Source organism: Lolium rigidum, chromosome 6 (assembly GCF_022539505.1).
Source record: "Lolium rigidum isolate FL_2022 chromosome 6, APGP_CSIRO_Lrig_0.1, whole genome shotgun sequence".
NCBI lineage: Eukaryota > Viridiplantae > Streptophyta > Magnoliopsida > Poales > Poaceae > Lolium > Lolium rigidum.
This window is the reverse complement of record NC_061513.1, coordinates 43297835-43320406: the sequence shown is the minus strand read 5'-3', so window position 1 is coordinate 43320406 and position 22572 is coordinate 43297835. Positions and strand designations below refer to the sequence as shown.

At 45.3% G+C, this 22572-nt stretch overlaps 2 protein-coding genes across 2 annotated transcripts in view; both read right to left on the bottom strand.

Annotated features, from left to right (window-relative positions):
* LOC124667971 (exocyst complex component EXO70A1-like) overlaps positions 1–22572 on the bottom strand; it is a 52141-nt gene that overhangs the window by 1162 nt on the left and 28407 nt on the right. The gene's annotated exons all lie outside the window — the stretch shown is intronic.
* On the bottom strand, positions 6787–8367 carry LOC124662530 (F-box protein At1g67340-like). Its single transcript, XM_047200357.1, has 3 exons — positions 8033–8367; positions 7663–7825; positions 6787–7575 (listed from the first exon to the last, which is right to left on the bottom strand). The coding sequence occupies exons 1-3, from the start codon at positions 8272–8274 to the stop codon at positions 6787–6789; spliced, it is 1194 nt and encodes a 397-aa protein (XP_047056313.1). The 5' UTR covers positions 8275–8367.

The window sequence follows — 22572 nt, the reverse complement described above, 5'->3', positions numbered from 1 at the left end:
GTGCAAGCACCGTTACACACAAAACAGATACTATCTCCGTCCCAAGGAATAAGGCGCACGCGTATTCCAAGACGAACTTTGACCATAAAAATTGAGCAACATAATCTTGATTATATTATATGTAATTAGTATCGTTGGATTCGTATTGAAAAGTACTTTCTAATGATGCTAATTTCATACAAACAATCTTTATATATTTGAATTAATTCTTGGTCAAACAAAAAACACGTAAAACGAGGACGCCTTATTCCTTGAATCGGAGGTAGTATAACAATACCCCAAAAATTATGGTGCTAAAACATTGGCCAAATTGATTGAACAAAGCTTGTGCGATTATCCCTATTAGGTTGCACCAAACTCCGGAAACTCCCGAGCTTCTGAACGCTGAACTAACAACCATGTATGGATATAATCAGGCTCGGTCCACATATTTCGATTGTCCTCTGGGCCATACGACACCAAGTGCCCATTATTTAAGATGGTGGAGATTTTCTGTAGCAAAGGGAAAGTTGCCCCGCCTCTATTTTTTTTTTAAATCATAATATTGATGCTAACTATTCATCCAAGTGAGTGATTCCAGGTACCTATACACCATCACGGAATAATACAACGCCACCGACAATACAACAACTCGGGGTCAGACAAGCATTCAATCAAGGTCACCAGCCTGATAAAAATTGATAGTCCGTTGGTGATCAATACTTGTCTCACCTTGTACCGCAGCACGCGGTGTGATGACATACTAGGTCACGTTATTCAACCCACGTGCACGTGGCGACTATCACCCAAGAAGAGTTCATCATGGGCATCGGCGTAAAGGCGAAAGGTACCACGTAGGCCACCGTGAAGATATAGGGACGACGCCTCCTCGTGTATACAACCCCGCCTGCCTCGATCTCCATCACCTTGGGCATGTCGAGTGTTGCGATAGATGCGCAGTGCCAAAGGGACAATTGCCCCCTCCCCTCTCTATTTTTTTCAAAAAATATTCATAATAGATGCTAACTATTCATCCAAGTGAGTGATTCCTTATTATATTTTTTAAAAAAATATTCATAATATTGATGCCAAATATGTCTTGACATTAAGCCTAAAACATAAAAGCCGTATACTAATAAAAGTACACAAACAAATCTTCAGCCGGGTGACGAGGCGGCTCCTCGGTAATGCCCACTATGAGGGGCTTAGGGTTGACGGAAGGCGACGATGGAGATTCCGGGAGCGAGACAAGGCACGACGTATCCAGGTTCATGTCCTTGCGGTGGAGGATCGCTACGTCCTGCTAGCAATCAAATATATGAATATATGAGTACATGGGGCCACCGTAGGTGGAGTTGTTGTATCTAGTCTAGTTCTAATATGCGGGTTATGATGTCTAGACGTATCGTTGTATGATCTTAGGTATTGAGTGCCCCCTGTCTGGCTTTATATATGCAACCAGGCTATGGTTTACAACAGTCCAAGTAGAATACGAATTGGAGTCTTCTTTCTTGTAGTCCAAGTTGATATTACATGCGGGTCCAGCTTGTTGAGTCTTTGTGCCTATCCATCTTCATAATCTGCACCAGATATAGCAATATCGCGTACCCGAAGGATAATGCGCACATCACCGGGCCCCTTCCGCGTGGCCCCCAGGGCGAGGACCCCTCTACCCTGCCAAATGGACTGGCCATGGATCTAATGCCTAACTTTGTAGATAACCATCGTCTTGGAGTGAACTAACTCAGTTATGGGCTCCATGAGACCCACCGACAGTAGAGTAAGATATGTGTACATTGTCAATGCTTTGTCAAACATCATCGCGTTGTTGCAGATATATGACTTTATTTTCATTAACTTGATACGGTAATAAATTTGTTTGCATCACACACCAAAAATGTCATAGACTCAGCTTTTGTTGAAGTTTATCACAACTGCATCACACGGACATTGTGTTTGTCAGAATTTTGAAAACATCAATACTAGTGGGGGTAATCTTCCGCATGAACTACACAATGCAATTTCTAAAAGTCTCCAACTGATATCGCATTTTTTTAGAGACATAGTACGAAAGCAGATATCATCAATATGTGCATACACTTACGTAGATCTCATGGCTAACATTGTGCTAAAACTTATCAACTTACCAAAGTGGTGGAAGTACAATAATTCGTTTTGGGCTCTCGAGATGGAACGAGCTCATTACTTTCAAAATAAAATAGAAACAAACCCACAAGTTTCAAAAGATTGTTCAAGTACAATTCATTGATACGATTAATGCACCATGAGCAAGCAAAAAACATGTATCAAAATTGCATCATTTCTGGGCTAGATGGAAAAAGTGGTACATGATTATTGTAAGTGCAAACTATGATGCCACTTCTTGCTATATAATTCATCATAATTGTCTTTTTGATTACATTTTATTTGGAGGCTATATCCGGTGTGTAGCTAAACCTAGGGAATGCTATTGGGGTGAAACAACCTTCTTTGAGTGATGAGTACTAACTAGAGATCATTTTCATATTTATCATTATGTGTGTCCCATTAGAATCGGATTGCTTTTACTACTAGGGTGGTGTAACAAGATGTGCGTGATCCTTAAGCCGAACTGTGCAAATACCGGCATACTCGAACTAACATGAGAGCGTTAAGCATGTGCGCTGTTGTGAGAGCATGTCTAGCAGACCCTCCATCCGCTCGTACCTGCATTTGCAATTAGCAGATGAAAAACAGAGGCGGTAGAACGGACCCTAAAGACGAACCCTAAACGCAATCACATCAATTTTGGCGCGACAAAATTCAAACTAGTTCTTCCGATTCACACAGATAACACAAATTTTACACAATTTTTACGAAAGAGGAACTGCACTGCAAGTTCCTACCCACATCACCTAGCTAGCCCGGGGTTATGCAACCTCATCGGGATTTGGGGGAATCGGCGGTGGCGCTTCACTTAGCGTCCTCATCGTCGGTCTCCACCTCGCTGCGTCGGAGGTGTCGGCGTAGTCCACGATAACGTACCCGCGACGCGCCTTCTCCATGCGGATGGATTGTCGCTTCGCACGACGAAGGTTGTGCGCCTCCTCGCCGAGCCGGCCCGGCCTCGGCCTCCACCGACCGAATTGGTCGGGGTCATCTCGCATGGAGGTGGAGGGGGTGGAAGAGAGTGCAGTGGCAGCGGAGATTTGGGAATGGAGGCGGGGAAGACCGTCGATTGGAGGCGGAGCAGTGGCCGGCGATGGGCGGAGGAGGCGAGGAAAAATGGGAGTTTACCCCATCCGAGCCCTTGCGGCCACCTTAAGTAAGGGCTTCACGGGTCGGGATGGAGTACCCCCTATCCAAAGTCACGATGCGGGCTGAAATGGAGTATCTATTCGGGCATGTGTTTAGCCTAAAACCCAAAAACTGCGACGCAACACCGGATTGGGGGTCTGCTAAGCATACCTGCATGTAGGTATGTCAAAAATCAAATGCTCTTATAAACGGGTTGGTCTCAAATATATTTATACTACCTCTATCATATCCATAAGAGGATGTCAAAAATTTATCTAAATTCGAATGCATATGATATGTTTCAGTGTATAGATATATTTAAATTTAAACAAAACTTTAACATCTTTTTTTTTTTGGATTGAGGGAACGCAAGATTGATCTTTTTATGGAGTATACGGGATAGCGGGTTCGTGCTTGCAACCCCAGCTGTGGTGTTCTTGTATACACATCTACCTTGAGTTTGTAAAAAAAGAAAGGTAACACTCCCTTCACGACTAACAAAGCCTTAATTCGACCGTCATTTACTGCAGGACAAGATGGCATGCGGCGCAGACTTCTCAAGAGATGCTGTCTCTTGGCAGCCATTGACCATCAATGCTCACAATTATGGAGGAGAATCAAGTTAAGCGTTAATCAATTGGTCCCTCCAGGGGCTCCTGACCCCAGGCCGGATCACGACAGTAAAAGGAGAGAAGAAAAACAGCACTAGGGACTAACCAGCACAAATGCACAATCAGCTTCGCTTGCTTGCACCGTGCACGACCTCTAGCACAAGGTTAATTTAGTTTAGGGAATCATTCGTGCAAGAATTATGCACTAAACAAACAGCTAAGTTGCTTGCTTAACTTGCTCTCCCCGATCTCAACCCTGCACGAAAACCCTATAAAATCGGCGCAACCAGCCAGCACGAACTCGGACTGGTACTTGATGATCCGAAGTGACCCAGACAGTTTTGTTGGCTTGTTTAATTGCACCCTGATTAAAGTCGCAGCACGCGCATGTATGCTCAGCACTTGAAAACAAATCGGAACAATTAGGCATCCAAAGGTCAATCAGTACACTAGATTCCTCACGAAAACGAAAAAGATATTCGGTTCCCTGGCCCCATGTCGCGCCGATATCACAATTCCCGCGCACGATCACAAGCATTTATCTCTTTCTTTTTCTGATTATTTCAAGTGCTGGTATGGATACAAACCCAAGTGTTTTCTAATTCTCTTAAGAAGAATAAATGCTGGCATCACGATGCTGGAATTTTCCGAGGCTTCGGTAACGCACCTGCTTCAGCGTAACGTGCCTAGTCGCAGGACGCCCACGACGACGGTGTACTGGAGTAATGGCATCATCCTGTTCCTGTGGTAGGCGACGTGGGATACTTGGAGGGACTCCACCTGCATGTGTAGGAAGGGAGGTGGATACATTGAAGAAGATGATCGTCTAAATCGGCAAGCCCTTCTTCATTGGTCGCCGCCAGCACTGATGGACACAACCACAAATTCTGACCGAGCACGGCTGGTAATTAATTCTCCACCCGTTATGCCCTTCCTATCTAGACATTGGCGTAGGTATTTGAAACTGACTTTTTTTTTTACAACAAAATATGGAACTATTGTAGAACTTTATAGCCACCATAGCATTGTTGTATGTTAACCAATCTCTAGGTTTTTCACCCTAGGCCGCCGCCTCTCCTCTTTCGTTCGGCGTAGGTATTTTGATTTTCGTCAGAACATTTGAAGCACCAAAACTGAAGAAATTGTATGATAGGATGTAGTGCAGTCGCATGCGGTGGTGTTGGTGGCTGATGCGGTGAGAGTCTGCACATCGATGTACACACTGAGATGGTTAGGCGAAAGATAGCGGAGGCGGTGACATTCGGAGCGGAGTCCATTGGCTTGCATGATGCGATTGGGTGTTCTCCAAAGCTCGTCCGGAGCAGAAGGATGGACTCTATCGTCAATTCGTCATGCATGGTGGTGTTTGATTTGTATGATCCTTGTAAAAAAATTCCGTGGCATATCCATCCGTAAAATTCTAGGTCGGACACTGCCATGAATATGATTGTATATCGTGTAGTCCAAATTTAAATTTAGACAAAGTTAAATGTCTATCATAGGAGGGGGGGGGGGGAGGGGGAGGGGAGTAGAACGAATATAGGGTACTTACATTGGGGTATGTATTTAAATTTAGTTTCGTCATAACAATTGAAGAACCAAAAGCGAAGATATCGTGTGGTAGTACGTCGTACAGTCACATGATGTGTGCAGGAGAAGCGGGTAGAAGAGTGCTAGATCCGGTCTAAGTTTGGACAGCGGCCGTCGGTTCAGGCCGTGCTTTCGCTTCAGCATGAAACTAATACTGTAGTATTTTGATCTACTCCGTATTTCTTTTCTCCGACGTCTACGTTGGAGGCCTCACTAGCAACCACAGCCGCTCATGTCTATGTCGTGGAAATCCTAGCGCGACGCACATTCTTCACATAGTAAACACAGCCCGCAGCGTACCTTCGCACGATTAGCCTGTCACAGCGCATCTCCGCAATACGCCGAAATATTCACTGTAGTTTTTGTCGTCTCCTTGGCAAAATTACAATGTAATTATTCTGACACTGTATTATTTTCTATAAAAAACAGTGTAATTGTTGTTGAGAATCTAGGATGGTGTTGTGGTTGCAGTGCCACCCTGGGTCAACAGGTTCCGGTACCCGTTCATCATGGCAATGATGATTCTACTATACTACTTTCTGAATAATAATAAAAACCAAAAAAATCATGTGACCAATTTTCTCAGTTTTCAGCCGTACGTGTACTCCAGTACGCAGGCACAGCTGTAGGCCGTTGCGTATTCAAGCAAAATACAAAAATAAAGCTGGCTAGTAGGAGTATACAGATAGCTTATCATGCTGAATTGTTTGATTTGATGTTTCCAAGTCCTAGGAAACAGAAAAAGTAGAAAATAAAAACAAAAGCTTGTGTCACTTTAGCGGTAGCCTACATGGATTCCACCTCCCAAAGTCCAACACCAGCGGCCACAGGGATGGCTCCAACTTGTCCCGACCCTCGAGAGCCAAAACCACACGAAACGGCGCCACGGCACGGCCACCGATTCTACAATCTGATTGAGTTCGGCGAGGCAGAGGCACGTAGGGGTCCGTGCTGTACTCTACACCGTACAGCATCCATCCAAAACGCCTAGACACAAAGCGACGAAAAACACAACGTCTAGTAAGCCAATTTTAAATTAGTTTGAAATAAGATTGCCGAGAATTTCATCTTAATTTAGGGAGAGAGAACCGAGTGAAGAAGTAGCCGCGGTAGAATCTCTCGTCTGCGGTTCCCTAGTAGAGTACGTACGTCTGACAAGACGACACTGGAACGGGCCTCAGTACACAAAAAAACGCAGAAATGCTTCCTCTTTTTTCCCTCCGCCGCTACGCCTGGTCCACCGGTTTGCGCCGTGGACCACGCCGGCGGGGTTGGTTGTGCTACTCCGGCAAGTGCTGCCGCTACATGCTGCCGTTGGGTTGGCTCGGGTTCACTGGGCGGGAGCGGCGGCGGCGTTGTTGTCGCCGGCGGCGGCCGCGAGGAGCCAGCGGTCCATGGGCACGCACTGCGCCTTGTGCGCGCGCTTCCAGTCCAGGGCCTGGCACGCGCGGGAGCAGTAGTTTGCGGCGCCGCACACGGAGCAGCGCCGGAACTCGTGCCGCCGCGTCTCCTTGCGCCCGCACCGCATGTGGGAGCACAGCCGCAGCTCGCCGTCCCCGTCGCCGCTCGCCTCCGCACCGCCGCCTGGCGCGGCGGCGGGAGCAGGTTGCTTCTTTGCGCACGCCTGCACGCCGCGCGACGCCCACCAGTCGGACATGAACTGGTTCGCCGTGTGGGGCTCCGCCTCGGGCAGGCTCCACCCGAAGTCCGACAGCAGGGGGCAGCCTGCGGCGCCGCCCACGCCCGCGGCCACGGCGCCGAGGGGCAGGGCCGACGCGAAGGAGTGAGGCGCGCTGGCCGCGGCGGCGGCGAGCGCCAGGGAGAGCTCGCGCGCGTTGGCGGCGACGAGCAGGCGCCGGCCCTCGGCCGGGTCGCGCCGCACGCCGTACCCGTCCTGCAGGCAGTGGCCCAGCTCCCGGAGCGCGTCGACGTGGCCCAGCGCGGCGGAGCGCGCGCACAGGGCGGCCCCCGCGCGGAGGTCGCGGTCCGACTTGGCGCCGCCGCTGCCGTTGAACTGGATGACCGCCAGCGAGTACAGCGCGGCCGAGTGTCCGCCGACCGCCGCCTTCGCCAGCAGCGCCGCGCCGCCGCTCCGGCTGCCCAGGCAGTAGAACCGAATCTGCACATAGGAAAAACGTTCATCAGCACTTCATCTCGGCATGCATGCAGTATGTTTAACCATCGAGGTTTCAGCGTCGACTCTTACCATGCCTAAAATGTAGCAGGCCTCGAGGTTGCCGGCGTCGGCGCAGCGCTTGAGGTAGCGCTGCACGGGCTCCGACCACGCCGCCGCCTTGACGGCCAGCGACGCCGGCGAGGCCTTGGCGAACACCATGTCCTGCTGGCCAAGCCCGTTGAGCCTCTTGCAACTGAAACATCAAAAAATGAGAACGCTGTTAGTGGCCTGTCTGAAGTTATCCCAATCCTTTGCTCCTTCCGTTTTTGCAGCGCCGCGCCCCCAAGTGTTCAGAGGGAACACGAGAGGAGAACGGAGCAGTTGCGAAGACTTCAGGAAGAAGGAAGAGGTATTCGGGAGGCAAGGCGATGAATTAAACGGAGCAAGGGCAGCGGCGTACGTTAGGTGGACAGAGAGCAGGTCGGCCGGCGAGGAGGCGGTGGCGGCGACCTTCGAGAGGATAGTAAGCACGAGGTCATCCGGTATCCCGTCCAGGAAGTCCGGTCCCCCAGCCTGCCTTTTCACTCGCACACCACAGCACTCGCCGGCGGCGGCGGCGGGAGACCTCTTCCTCTTATTCCCGGCCACGGGAGCGTGCTCGCGGCCACCGCCGAGATAGAGAGAGCCGCTCCTGGTCCTCATGGCAGTCTTCGCCGGACGAGCCGTCGTGGGAAGTGGTGGTGCTTCGGTCCGGAGGAGAGGAAGCGCGCGGGCGGTCGGGACGGGGAGAAGCGGTGGTGGAGATGGTGCGTAAAGAGGATAGCAGCAAGGATGGGGCGTTTTATACACGAGCGGCGCGTGACCTTGTGAGAGCTAGCGTGGGTCCCGCTGTAAGTTAACGAGTCGTGGTTTTATCCGTTTTAACTTTAACTTTTTTATCTCCTCCATTCCTGCCGGTCCTACTGGCAGTAGGATAGTCTGAGGCATGAATGCAATTGCAACGGCAGTGGAGGAGAATGAATGCTCGCTGGGCTTTTCAAACGCCAGCCTTGCTGAAAGCCTGCGGAAAATAAGGACATTATTATTTGTCATGGCAGTTTCAGTCTCATTTCGCGTACAGTACGCTTTTACTTTTACTTTCACGGTGCTGCTGGCTGGGGTCAATGATGTACGTGTGGTACAAGGGGAAAAGTGGAGTACGGGCATACATGGAGTGTGGAGCTGGATATACTGCTGCTAAAAATACCGGTGTTTGTATTGCTCGGTTCAACGGGCTGTGAGTTTTTCTTGACAGCAACCATGTATTTTTGTTATTAGTAGAGAAAAATTAAGTAAACAAATGTGGAAACTAAAAAGCAGATTAGGAGAAAACCATTATTGTCCTGCAAACATTAAAGATATTATCCTCCAGATAAAAAAAAATGTCCCTTGGACTTTGCTGCACTGCCGAAATCGATGGTCGTCGTTAAACTCCAACAACGCCTAAATGCTTGTTCGGGGGAGGTATATATTGTTGTGGCACGTCAGTTGGGGATAGTCATGTATTTTCTTAGATCAATATCTACCGCGTCCCATCAATAAAATAGGGGAGGTCAAGCACCTTTGAATCCTTCCTCCAAAACATTCACCTTGCCCTAGTACTTAGCATTGTCGTGGACAATGACAACATCGACGACACATATGTTTCGGCAGGTCCGAGAGATCGATAAACACACGTTGACAACAACTCCAAATCGTCGCCGTGAGGGTAGCCACTAGTGTGGGAGTCAAGTAGAGGCAAAAAAAAATCGCAAGGCAACGCTCCGACCATCCAACGATGCACCGCACCAGATCAGCTCTAAGAGCATCTCCACCGATGCCCCCAAATTGGCGTTGGCACAGCTGTATGGGGGTGCACCGGCACTGCATCCTCAATTTGAGGGTGCTGCTCCCATATCAGCGCCTCCAAAGATTCACCCCAGTAGCACAGATGTAAAGAATCGACAAGCACAAATTGACAAACTCTGAGACGTCATCGTGAAGGTAGCCGCTAATATGGTAGTAGAGTTGAGGCATATTTATTCTCTCCGTTCGCCCGCACCTAGCACCTAATAACACACCATACTTTTTTTAGGTAAGGGGCCAGAAATGGAGATGGGATGTGGTCACCGGCGAGGGGCGGCGAAACGGTATCTCTTGTGTAACAAACGGGCTGCGTATTATGCAATGCGACCGTTCTGTGACGAATCCAGGAAGTAATACCAAGGCTTGGAGTCTTGGACTGTGAAGCTCGCTGAAAGGAGTAGTCTGGTGCGTGCGCTCTGGGTGTGATGCGACCTGGACGGTTTGGACGCTTCTCCTTGTCTCCTCGTCGCCGGTCGACGCCATGCATCGGTTCCATCCGCGGGCGGTTCGGATCCTCGGCGCTCTACGCAACCCCTTGTCGCAGATTATATGCCCGAAATCGGATCGAATGGGTTTCCTGCGGGGAACAAATCGGCGAAAGCTCCGTTTCTTCTTGCTCGACTCGACGGGAAACAACCGGAGAAGCGCTAGGTTATCACGCCGCCCGTCCGTCGTCACGTGATAAACGATACGCCGCATCTGAAACCTCGAGAAAAATACCCGTTCTACGCCCGTATTGCGTGCATCGCGAGTGAAGAGGACAAGAACGGGAGCGCCATCGGCGACCTCGGCATCTTCTTCGGCGAGGAGGGCAGGTGGGTTGGCAGTAGGCATTGACAGCCCCCCACCGGCCGGCCGGCCACTCCCGTGACCTCTTCCATCCGCCTATATCTACCTCTGCCGGCCAGCCCCGTCGCCCTCGGCCGGCGGATGCGGCGGCGCGTTTGGAGTGGTTGATGGGCCGGGCTGGGCTGGGCCTCCAGGCACTCTGGGGCTGCTCGGTCACGATACGGCGCGCGGCGCCATGCCTGGCGAGCTCCATGTGTCGCGCCTCGGGTTCGCCCCGCGCTGCCTGTCCTGCCTGCCGCTCTTTGACCCTGACGCGAGCACTCCTTTGTTTATTCCCGCTGCGCACACACCTCCGTCGCCATGTCGCTCCTCGTCCAGCTTTATTTATTCGCCTCTATCTATCCATAAACAAATCCATCTATCCCAGAAAGAAAGTAAAAGAGGCGCAGAACAGCGCCACGGCCTTCTGGACTTGCGGGAAAGGAGAGGACGTGATTCCGATGCGTCGCACGCAGCAGGGCCTGGGTGTGGAGCTGCGTTTGCGTTTGCACGGACCCGAGGTAGCTCCATGCCCCCTTTCATCTTTCCTTCTTTTTCGAAATGCGATGCATGTGTTGTCCTCCTTTCACAAAGAGAGAAAGAGGTGCGGAGTTCCGGCAAAATGCCAAGATGCTTCACGTGGTCTCGAGCTCTCTTTCTGCACATCTGCTGGCCAAAGTAGATATCATCACAGGGGGGATTTCAGGAGGACAGTCTACACCTATGCAAGATCTTGAAATGAACTTTGATCGTGCAAGTATGTTGGAATATTGTCAGCTGCCAATTACAGCCAATTACGCAGATCTATATATACCGGTATGCCCAAAGCACTTTTGGGTTTTCACACAAGATGTCCGTGGGATGATATGCGGCGTCCGTAAATGTTGAAGAAAAACACGCTCAAATTGTTTGCTTCACAAAATTGTAAATTTATACATACAGTCTTGTCTTCATATATCTAAACCAATAGATCTACACTACATTCATGTGCGTAACTATGTTTCATGGGTATCTGGCTATTTTCCATATCTAAATGAATTAGCATACATTTCTCAAAAAATTGCGCATTTCTAATCAGACACAAATAGATCTAATGGCTCGACTTGGTTTTGCGTTTGATGTTTAATATGTTAACACGTGATTTGGAGATATTAGAATACCAATTACAGCCATCATAAGAATGTTTCGGCCAAAGCAATGTGGTTAGATACGACGAATATCAAATAATCTTAAGTACCACCTGGCCCGGGGCAAACGGAACGTGCATCCGTGTTAAATAAAAATAATGTTGTTTTATACTAAACTATCATACTTGTTTGAGCTTATGTTCCTACTCAACCATTAATGACCTAGTACATTTTTATTTAGTTAGCTAGCATAAGTAACCACAAAGCAATGTTTCTAAAAAATAGTTATAATGGTGTTGTTATTCGGCTGTAGTGTACATCATTCAACAATTTGTTCGTGCTAAATTTAGATTGTAAGTTGTAATAAATTTCTTTCATGAATTAACTATCCACAATTGCATCAATTTGTAGTGAATGCGCATATGAGTATGTCTATCTCTGTGTGTGTGGATATATACATGTCAATATTATTAAGTACCATGATAGAGATTCTAAAACATACACTCTAATATATAACCATCTCAATTAGCAGTGGTTCTCGTGTAGTTTTAGATATATATGGTCGTGGGATCTTCTAGAGTGTGAATTGAAGTGTTGGCAAAGGCTTCTCGGAGAGTGAATTCAGTAACCAGTTAATAACTTTTGCAAGATTTATGCTTGATATTGAAATAACATCGCTACTAGCATTATCCAAGAACACAAAAATTGAGACATATTTTATTATCAATGGTAAACGCATCATCGTCAATCACAACGCCATGTGATTCGTATTTGACATTTTGGTCCTTGTGTTCCAAACCCATATCTATATATGCTAGGCCCGTCAAGTAAACCTAAATATTTCGCATGTGCAAAACTATCTTCACATGTGTGAGAAATAGTTTCACACATGTTGTATATATGAACGGAGGGATCCATCACACCCGATTAACACGAAGTGCTTAGAAACGCTGAACTTTTGCAACATTGCATATTTGGGGAAACACTAATATCTTAATATTGCCATGAGGAATCACCTTATAATGCTACTGTCGATCTAAGCACTACAAGATGCATAAAAGGATTAATTCATCACATGCAGTTAAATGTGATATGGTATAGCCTTTTCTTCACGTCAAGATCTCTCTCTTGTCGTTCCGGCACGACCTCCAATGTTGTAGGCACCACGTTATTTTGCTCCCGTATATGATGTACTCTAGTATAAGAATAGAACAAAACATGTTTAACATAAACATGTGATGCAATAAATATTGCTATGCCACATGACCTCGGTTGCCCATGCAAAACCAAATTAGACGTTCCTCTAATTAGTTGAACAAGTTTTACTCGGCTTTCAAAGGCGACGTCACTAGATCGAACATCTACTTACGCAAAGCCATAACGTGTATCCGCTTGTTTCTTATTAACCGTTCCAGGGTGTTCGATAGAAAGAGATGACAATAATCTCAAGCCATCGACCATTAACTTCGTCATATACGCGTGAGCCTCGTGTAGACTTTATAAAGAATCTACCAAGCTTTCTAGTGCAATTCTGTTTTCACTATAATAGAAGAGGCTGACACTCGTAAATCACATACGTGGTGTAAAACCACGTGTCTTGCGAGACCAGTAGCGTACGCGTAAAGTCGGTCCGAGCCATCTTCGATTCCGCTATACCGCAACAATGAGAATTGAACGAGATGCTTCACGTGGTCTCCAGCTCTCTTTCTGCACATCTGCTAGCAAAAGTAGATATCATCACGGGGGGAATTTCAGGAGGGTAGTCCACACCTGTGCAAGATCTTGAAATGAACTTGATCATGCAACTATGCTGGAATATTGTCAGCTGCCAATTACAGCCAATTACCCAAGTATTGCAAAACGAGTGTACTCCTATATGATAATGCTACGGCAATCCAAGGATTACATACCAGTAGGCATGAAATGCTTTCAAGTTTTCACACAAATAAAAACCCCTAATACACTTTGATTGTCTCAAGTCTAGACTTCCTACAAAATTTCAAGTTGGATTTTTCGTCGTCGATCGTCTATCCTGTTCGATATGCAATTTTTGAGGGTTCTTTTTTCAAAACAGTCCATCTGAAGAGTTTTGACTATGCTCACAATTACACTCCCTAAATCATCGTTCGATGAGTACCCCTTTGAGAGCAATAGCTATGCCAAATGGGAGTATTTGGATATGATGAATATCAATTAAATCACTATTGCAGGAAATGTACTCTTAAGTACCACCGGTCCCGATCCAAACCAAGCAGACATCGTAGAAACATAAAAATAATACATGTTTGAACGTACGTTTGTACTATATCATTAATGACCGAGTACAATTCAATAGCATAAGTAAACACATAACAATGTACCTAAAAATAAGTTATAGTCATGTTGTTATTCGGTTGTAATGTACATCACTCGACAATTTGCCTCTGCTAAATTTAAATTGTATGTTTTAATAAGTTTCTTTCGTAAATTAACTATCCACAATCGCATACATTTTTTAGTGAATGAATATGAGTTTGTCTATGTATATGTGTGTGTGGATATATAAATTTTTAATATCATTAAATATCATGATGGAGATTCTAAAACATATACACGACTGGTATATATAAATATCTTAATTAGGAGTGGTTCTCATGTACTATTAGATATGCAAAGTCATGGGATATTCTAGAGTGTGAATTGAAGTGTTTGAAAAGGCATCTCGGAGAGTGAATTCGGTAAACATTTAACAACAGTTGCATGTTTTATGCTTGATATTGAAATAACATCGCTATTAGCATCATCCAAGAACAAAAAAATGACATTTTTTTTACCTAAATTTTGTTTAATTGATTTATATGCTCCTATTGATGGCTGGTTTCATGTGATGCATACGGTCGGTTTTGCCGATTTCTTAAATAAAGTTTGTGCACAAAATTGAAAAAAAAATAGGACGTCCATGTAATGTAAGAGAGACTATAAATTAAGCAACCCTAATGTCTAACTAATAATGCTAAGAATTGTAAAAATTCTATCACTAACTTAATTTACCCTAATATATGGCACTAGCGATGGGTGACAAAAAAAAAGAGAACAAAGAGCTAAATGAACCTAGCTTATCAACTCCAACTAAATTGGCCTAACTAATTATCCTAACTAAATTACCATAACTAAAAAGTTGGTGTGGAAAAATCCTAACTAAATCCTTGTTACCATGTTGCATGATGTCACCTTTATCGATCTGATAGAATTTTCCTTAGGGATAGAAATAGGATTGGGCGAACTAGATGCAGAGTCTTAAAGGTTTATAGACGCAAATGGTGCTAGGACTCTACCTAGTAAACTAACTAGTGTGCCTTGTGTTGGGCCATGTCATCGGAAATCATGTCGTTCCAAACTTTTTTCTAACGCTTTTAACATCGAGAATCCAGCTCAAGTAGAAGGAAACGTGATCTTAGCACTAAAAGCGCAGCCGCAAGAGCTTGAGGAAGAGCATCATGAGAGTAGTGCAGTCCTTGTTACTCGTCTCCACATGCACCTTCGGGCTCTGCTTTGTAGATCAAAAGGAAAAAAACAATGTTTCAAAATGATGCCATGAAATACCGGTGATGAGATGTCTGCTATCTCTCGGCAATGATGCCTGAAAATATTGTCAATGACAACAACCTACATGTACATCGACTCTTCGGGACTCCATGGGCATAGTGACGACGTAGTAAAGATGTTTTTCCCACAAGGGATGACTCGGGTTTAAAGTCAATGTTTAATATCAAACGCTCAAGGACATAGTAGACACTTCCTCGTCCTCTTCGATCAACCTACAAACCAAAGTAATTGTCATGTGTCCCCAACTATGCCGATGTGCAGGACCGGGCCGACAAAATTCACGGCCATGTACGAAATTTTAAAATGGGGCCCTATCTCATTTGAAATATATAACTAATAATAACCGATTATAATATATCAAAAGGATCCCAAAAATGACCTACAAGTGGGTCCTATCAAATTTACCTTAATCAAATGATTTTGATGCATGTATATTATTCCAACAAGTATACGTATATAACTAAGCCTATTATAAGAACTATTCCCACAAGAGGAATGGAATATCACTATGTTAAATTTACCTCAATCTCTATATGTTAAAATTATAGTAATTTTTTGCATGTCAATTAATTATTTAATTTAAATATGAGAAGTCAAGATATCGTAGTACAAAGTTTCTAACATGTTTAAAAGTTGAACTAGAAATTTATTTCAAAAGTAGGTATAATATGATTTATAAATGAATCTTTTTTCATATTTAATGCTAATAAAATTGATAATAAAAAAATTGTATCATAGGCATCAATTTGAATAGAAAAATAAAATAAAATAAAATAACAATCAAATAATTGATCGATATTAATAAAATGAATAATTAAATATTTGTATCATAGGTATCAATTCGAATAAAAAACCAAAGAAAATAAAGTAACAATCAAATGCTCGATGCTAATTAAAATAATAATCAAATATTTGTATCAAAGGCATCGATTCGAATAGAAAAACCAAAAAAAAAGTAACAAGAGGCGTTGCTGCTGAGATTTTAACTTGCAACCTCCTAGTTAGCACATGGTGCGTAAATAAGATGAAAACAAAACAAAGATAAAACTAAAGATATATGCAAATGCAATGATATAAAATAGTGCAATTGTGATGAGAGTGATGCAAACAATTTGTTAACTATAAGTACAAAAGGGATAAATGTTTTTTTATTTTCAGATTAAATAATTGCAGGAAATAAAAGTATGTGTTTCTGAAAGTAAAAGGTTGATCTTATGTTTAAATATGGATCGGGTTCATGGGATCACTTGATTACTCATCTGTCATAAGCATGGTGACACAAATATAGCTTCGTAAGACAAGATAACCAACGCAACAGTATTGAGTGTTTTATTCACATTCATATAGGTATATCTCCCTATTGTTGAGATGACGCAACACATCCTACTAAAACTCCTCTATTAGAAAACTTTGCATACTAGGTTTAAGACCAATAGAGTATTGTGTTTACTTTTGACATGATGCATGTTGAGATGTCGCAACACATCCTACTAAAACTCCTCTATTAATAGACAACTTTGCATACTAGGTTTAAGACCAATAGAGTATTGTGTTTACTTTTGACATAATGCATGTTGAATATAAAACATGATACCTCATAATGACATCATCTTTTGAGGTCACTAGATGGTTGCAGCACATGCATTCATTTTAACCCTAATTAGGTAACAAACGAAAAGGTAAAAAATCATAGCGGGTCCTAAATTTTAGATCACTATCTAGTTGCTACTGCCAATTACTCCATCTAACACATGTGTGCACACGCGGCTGAACATACTAGTTTGAGCAGAACATACATACATGAATAGGATAATAATATGCATATACATATACATCAAACACATAATAGAAAAAATTGTAATCTCATATATCATCACATAATCAAAAGATCCACTCTATGGGAATTACAATGACGGCCATAATCATGTAAGGTAGCTCATCTGGTTCTAAAGCATTATAGCGCGCATGCACACACACACACAAACAAAGAGATGTCGAGCTTCTGTCATAAATGCATAATCCAGAGGTGGGCTACCTCCTCTTCATCATGGAGGCGATGGAGATGACATTGATCGAGGTGGAGAAGCAACCAGGGGCTACTCCAGCGGCGTTCCCCCTCTAATCTTCGCAGGGTATGTCTTTGTTTCATGCTTTCTCTGTTCGTGTCCGCCTAATCTTGAAATCGCGAAGGGGGGGGGGCGTATATATAATCGATTTTAGGGCAAGACGCATCCATTGGCAGGGAAGCAAAGGGAAAAGGAGGTCCCATGCGGTGGGACCCACCCATGGCTAGGATGCAAGGTTTGGTCGTGCCATGGGGCAACCAGGCGCCGCGTTGACCTTCAAGTGTCTTCCTTCAACCCGAAGTCTTCATATTTTCAAAAATGTTGTTACGGGCCAAAAAAAATCCTATGTCCGTTTGAAATTCGGAAGATTCCCGAAAACTATAAAGTATAAAAAGTTCCTAGATACATTTTATATGTATATCATCACCTTGTAACCCTACCTCCAACAAACTATATAAGGCTAAGGAAGGATCACCTAATCGATATGAAATCTAACCTTGCGATGTACCAAACTCTAGCATACGTGACGGAAGCAATACAACTCGTTGCAAACATGAGCATGGTTTTTATGTGTGTGTGCCGAATCACCCGACCTGTGTAAATATGTGTCTCATGTGCAACCATCTTGATCTACCATGTGTACACCACAACATGTTCAATATTGCCGGTACAAAAGATTGGCAGGGCCCACGTGACCCATTTATACAAAATGCAGGGATATATGGTAGCATGAATATGCACCTACAATCGTTGGAACGTTGTACACCTCGTTCCGCCTCGAAGCAGGTGATTCCCTTGCCGACACATCATTCTCATCCCTTTCCCGTGCCACAAGGATTTGAATCAAAATTTGGATGAACTTTTAGAAGATTTAGAGAATTATAGATTTTGTAATTTCTACCATAAAGGTCTAAAGTCTAAACGATGCTTCGGAATCTTTTTTGGAAAAATCTAAGACCAATGTCGTATAATATATCTTACAACTGTTTTTACCACAAGTTTAAACCGTGCTTCAATTTTGTTATGAACTTTTGGAAAATTCTCACAAATCTCAAGCTTTCAAAAAAAAAATCTCAAAATGAGTTGCGGCGTGAAAGGCTAAATAATTACGAGTTTGTTCTCATTTAGAGATTTTGTATAGAAGCTCTCTCGCTTGTCGTGCGCCTTGAACATTCCAATGTTCTCTCGCATGGTTAAGTCTACGAAAATAGTTATAAACAAGGAATGCTGAACTTATTGCATAGGTCACTACGTAAGCATCACTATAAGAAAGGTTATGGTGGTAGTGAGGACTATGAAGACGAGAGGTGTGATCACTTTTCGCGTAATGGCCACAAAAACATGGATGAGATTTGCGGTTTCCTTCCGATGGAAACTTGTTTCGCATTATCTCTCTACTAACACTCAGCAAAAGCTGAGATAGCTTGACAGCAGTGCTTTGCAAGTTGCCATCGCGCGCCTATGCATCGGCCAGGAGGAATGTTGGCCGCATCACATCACGCATCGACCACAGCAGCAGCTAGCAGGGGAACGACCATAATATCGGAGTTTGCTATAGTGGACAAGAAGGCGGATCCTCGCACGATATTTCCAAGCCACCACCATCGGCTATGTAGGCAGCAAAAAAGCGGTGCGGTGCGCCACGAAAAGGAGAGGCGGTGGTGTGCAGACGTGGAGAAGTGGAGGTGACACGAGGCAAGCCCCATCGTGTGGGCGACGAGGCGAGGCAAGTGGTCTGGGCTAGCCAACCCGAGCCCGTCGCCGGATTGCGCGACAGGGAGAGGATAAGCCGAGCCTGGATCGATTACGTGCACGTGCCTCCGCCGGCCGCCGCGACGCGCGCCGCTGCGGCCAGCCGAAACCCAATCCAGTCTGACAGCAGGGGTAGGAAATCCGGAGGGACGCGATCTAGACGACGGGGATCTCATCCGCGCCGCGCGCGTCCACGTCCACACGCACGCCGACATCGGCTAAGCTCGATCGCGCCGTCTCGGCCCGTCGTCTCTCATCCGCAGGATCCAATCCAACCCTGCCGGCGGCTGATCGAGATACACAACTCACTCCTGTCGTGGCGGAGAGCTCCACGTACGTACAGACACTGGATGGCGCGCGCGCGCGCTTTTGTCCGTGATCTTAATTTGTTGGCAACCAAGACGTACTCATCTCCCTCCACCTTACCTTGGAGTTCAACTCGTCCCTCTCAGCGATGGGACGGGATCATGGATGGATGGCTCATGCGTCTCACCACCAATCGGCGCCTCGATCCTACTGCTAGTGGTAGTGGAGCGTGTGTCGGATGCTTCTTGCCTCCACCACTTAAGCTCACCAAAGAGATCTGCCTTTCCTTTCCTAGTGCACCGTAATCCGCCGAGATGAGATGCTAGTGGAAACCATGCATGCATTTCCCTCATCCCAGTCTCTAGCTTGAGGGAGAAGAATAAGACTGTAAAGCGTCGTCGCAGGACAAGTGCTTACATGTATCATGCTTACATCCGCATGGTGCCAGCCAGAGTTCCGTTGGCTTAGGTCTTGCTGAGGAATATTGTTGACACCTGAGCTTAGGTTTGGTTCAACTTTAGTTTTACAGCACAGCTTATGACTGCAAGAGTTGTTTTAAGACGGACCTCAAAGGAAATTTAGATAAAATACATCCCGGTCGGCTTTAGATTAATAAAGCCTCGACGGCGGAAGGATGCAAGAGTGTTGATGAACAAAATGAATGCACCAAACACAACAAGCACACAAAGAGAAACATAAACAGAAAGAAAGCAAAAAAAAGTTAAAACGTCCACTCCGTCCACACAAGAGACACCCAACCTAGCTAGCCGGCATGATGCATTATCTTCCTTCTCTACCCTCTCTTCCCGGTTCTAAAGATGTCGCAACATCGAACAAAAGACGTCCTCACCCTATAGATCTAGTCATCTAGGAAATGTACCGACCTCGAGACCATCACGGGAGGCCAAACACCAAGCAGGGATACCTCGCCGAGACCCTCAAACCTCGGTGTAGATGATGAAATGAAAAGGAGAGAACAAGAAGAAGAAACGGCTGGTATTTTTCACCGCCTCCATAATTAGTAGAGACATAACTGAATTCTCGGCCGTCTAAGGTTATGGGGCCCGAGGGGCCATCTCTAATAGTCGGTATTGTACTAGTGAGATAAAATCAAGGCTACCAACCTCGATGTCAATGTGACCACATGGAACACGCCACCCCCACCAAACACACCATCGCCACCCCCACCAAATCCATGGTTCTCTTGAAATATTGGGCCCACATATAGTGGCCCATATTAGATTTCATATTTCGCTATAAATCTCAAAGCCTACATAGTGGCAACCCTTGTGAGTTTGAGTCTAAGTTGGTGGCAGCTCACTAGGGAGTGGCAAGAGGTGGAAAATTTAGTCCCACACGGAAAGTTGGGAGGAAGTTAGACCACCTTATAAGCTGGGTTGTTCCACCACTTGTAATTGAGTGAGAATAGGAGTGGTACACGCGCTCCTCCCCCTCCTCGCTTGCTCGTCTCGACACGTCACGACGTGTCGCGTCACGGTCGTGGTGAGTGGATTGAGCCTCAAGCCGAGACTTTTCTTTCTTTTTGCACTTCAGGAAAACGAATAGAGTCCTGGACGGACGCGTCACAGTTAGTCGGTTCGGGTTGCTCCCGGACCGTGGGCTATCTGTAACCGACTCGAAACGTGTGTGCGACGTGAGCGTGGCCGACGTTTCCTAGGGTTTCCTGAGCCTATATAATCTCTTGCCTGGCTACCACAAAAACACATCTGATACATGAGTTAGGGTTTTCCCACCTCTCTCTGCTTGCACTGCCATCGTAGCCTACTCCATCCCTCCCGCCGGTGTACACCAGCGAACGAGAGAGCAGGTCTCCGGAACTGCTCGCCTTTGCGATCTTGTACGGGAGAGGGCGAATTAGTTTTTTGGGAAGCGCTCTGCGTGATTGCTCAAGCTCTTCATCATGGGTCCTCTTCCGTCCAAGTCGGACGGTGTTGCCTACTGTTGTCTTCAATGCCGTCTACTTTGACCCATCGTTAACAACGTTACTGCTGCATCGGCGACTGCTACACTGCCGCCACCGCCACCACCGCCTCCACCGCCTCCACCAGAGTGGTACATGAGACATATCTCGATCTGTTTAGTGATGGATGTTGTGCCGTTTGCCCTGCTACTATTCATGTTGATTAATGCATCTATTGTGTTCGAGTTTCACATGTTAGTAGTTGTTGTCGTCATTCTTAATATTCTGGAATTAATCATGGAAATTGTGCCTAATTATCCAACAATACAAAAACCTAATTGTAGGCAATTTCCTGAGTTAACAATGGCTGCTTTTGCTGATGCACTGAGGCCAGATAAGTTTATCGGTGTGCACTTTAGGAGGTGGAAGATTAATACATGCTCTAGCTTACTCATCTGAAAGTGTTCGAAGTTAGTAATGGCTTACCTGAAGGAACTATACCTGAGCAAGATCATAAAAAGTTCAATGACGACAATACTCTCTTCGTTGGATGCGTTCTGATTATTCTTGCTGATTGTCTGTGTGATGTGTATATGCACATAACAGATGAAAAAGAGCTCTGGGATGCACTGAATGCTAAATTTCGTGCAACCAATGCAGGCAGTGAGTTGTACAACATGGAGAGCTTCCATGACATAAGAGCAACCGTTCTATAGTCGAACAAGCTCATGAGATACATTGCATTGTGAAAGAGCTTGAACTCCTTAAGTGTGCCTTACCTGACAAGTTTGTGGCTGGATGCATTATCGCTAAGTTGCCCCCTTCTTGGAGGAACTTTGCCACAACTCTCAAACACAAGAGACACGAGGTATCCGTTGAAAATCTGATAGCGTCTCTTGATGTTGAGGAGAAAGCTCGGGTTAAGGATACTACTGAGAAAGGACAGAGTCAGTCTAGCGCCAACATGGTGAAGAAGAAACCCTACAACAAGAACAAAGGGAATAACAAGCCCTCATTAAATAAGCCTATGAAGAATACAACCTTCAAGAAGAAGAAGAAGATGATAAACAAAGAAGATCTGAGCTGCTTTACCTATGGAGAGGCTGATCACTTTTCTAAGGAATACCCAGAGCATGCAGACTGCGAGAAAAAGGCAAACCATGTCAACACTGTGACCGCTAGCAATGCTGATGGGTACGGTAATCTCTTTACTGTTCTTTCGGTATTTCAGTCTCCATGTTGTTGGATTGATACGGGTGCTAATGTCCATGTGTGTGCTGACATATTCATGTTCACTTCTTACCAGGTCGTCCGGGATTCCTCCATCTTGATGGGGGGTCACATGCTTTTATTCGTGGTGTTGGCACGGTAGATCTGAAGTTCACTTCGGGGAAGATCGTGCAGCTGTGGAACGTGCAACATGTCCCTACTCTGAACAAGAATCTCGTTAGCGGCTCCCTTCTATGCTGAGATGGGTTTAAGGTTGTTCTAGAGTCAAATAAAGTAGTTGTTTCCAAGTTTGGACAATTTA

What these genes read in the sequence shown, in the direction of transcription:
- LOC124662530 (XM_047200357.1), bottom strand. Translation starts at nt 8,274, where the DNA reads ATGAGGACCAGGAGCGGCTCTCTCTATCTCGGCGGTGGCCGCGAGCAC. An exon ending in CTGCTCTCTGTCCACCTAAC is followed by an intron (nt 7,826 to 8,032) that starts GTACGCCGCTGC and finishes TTGATGTTTCAG; the next exon opens with TTGCAAGAGGCTCAACGGGC. An exon ending in CCTGCTACATTTTAGGCATG is followed by an intron (nt 7,576 to 7,662) that starts GTAAGAGTCGAC and finishes TCCTATGTGCAG; the next exon opens with ATTCGGTTCTACTGCCTGGG.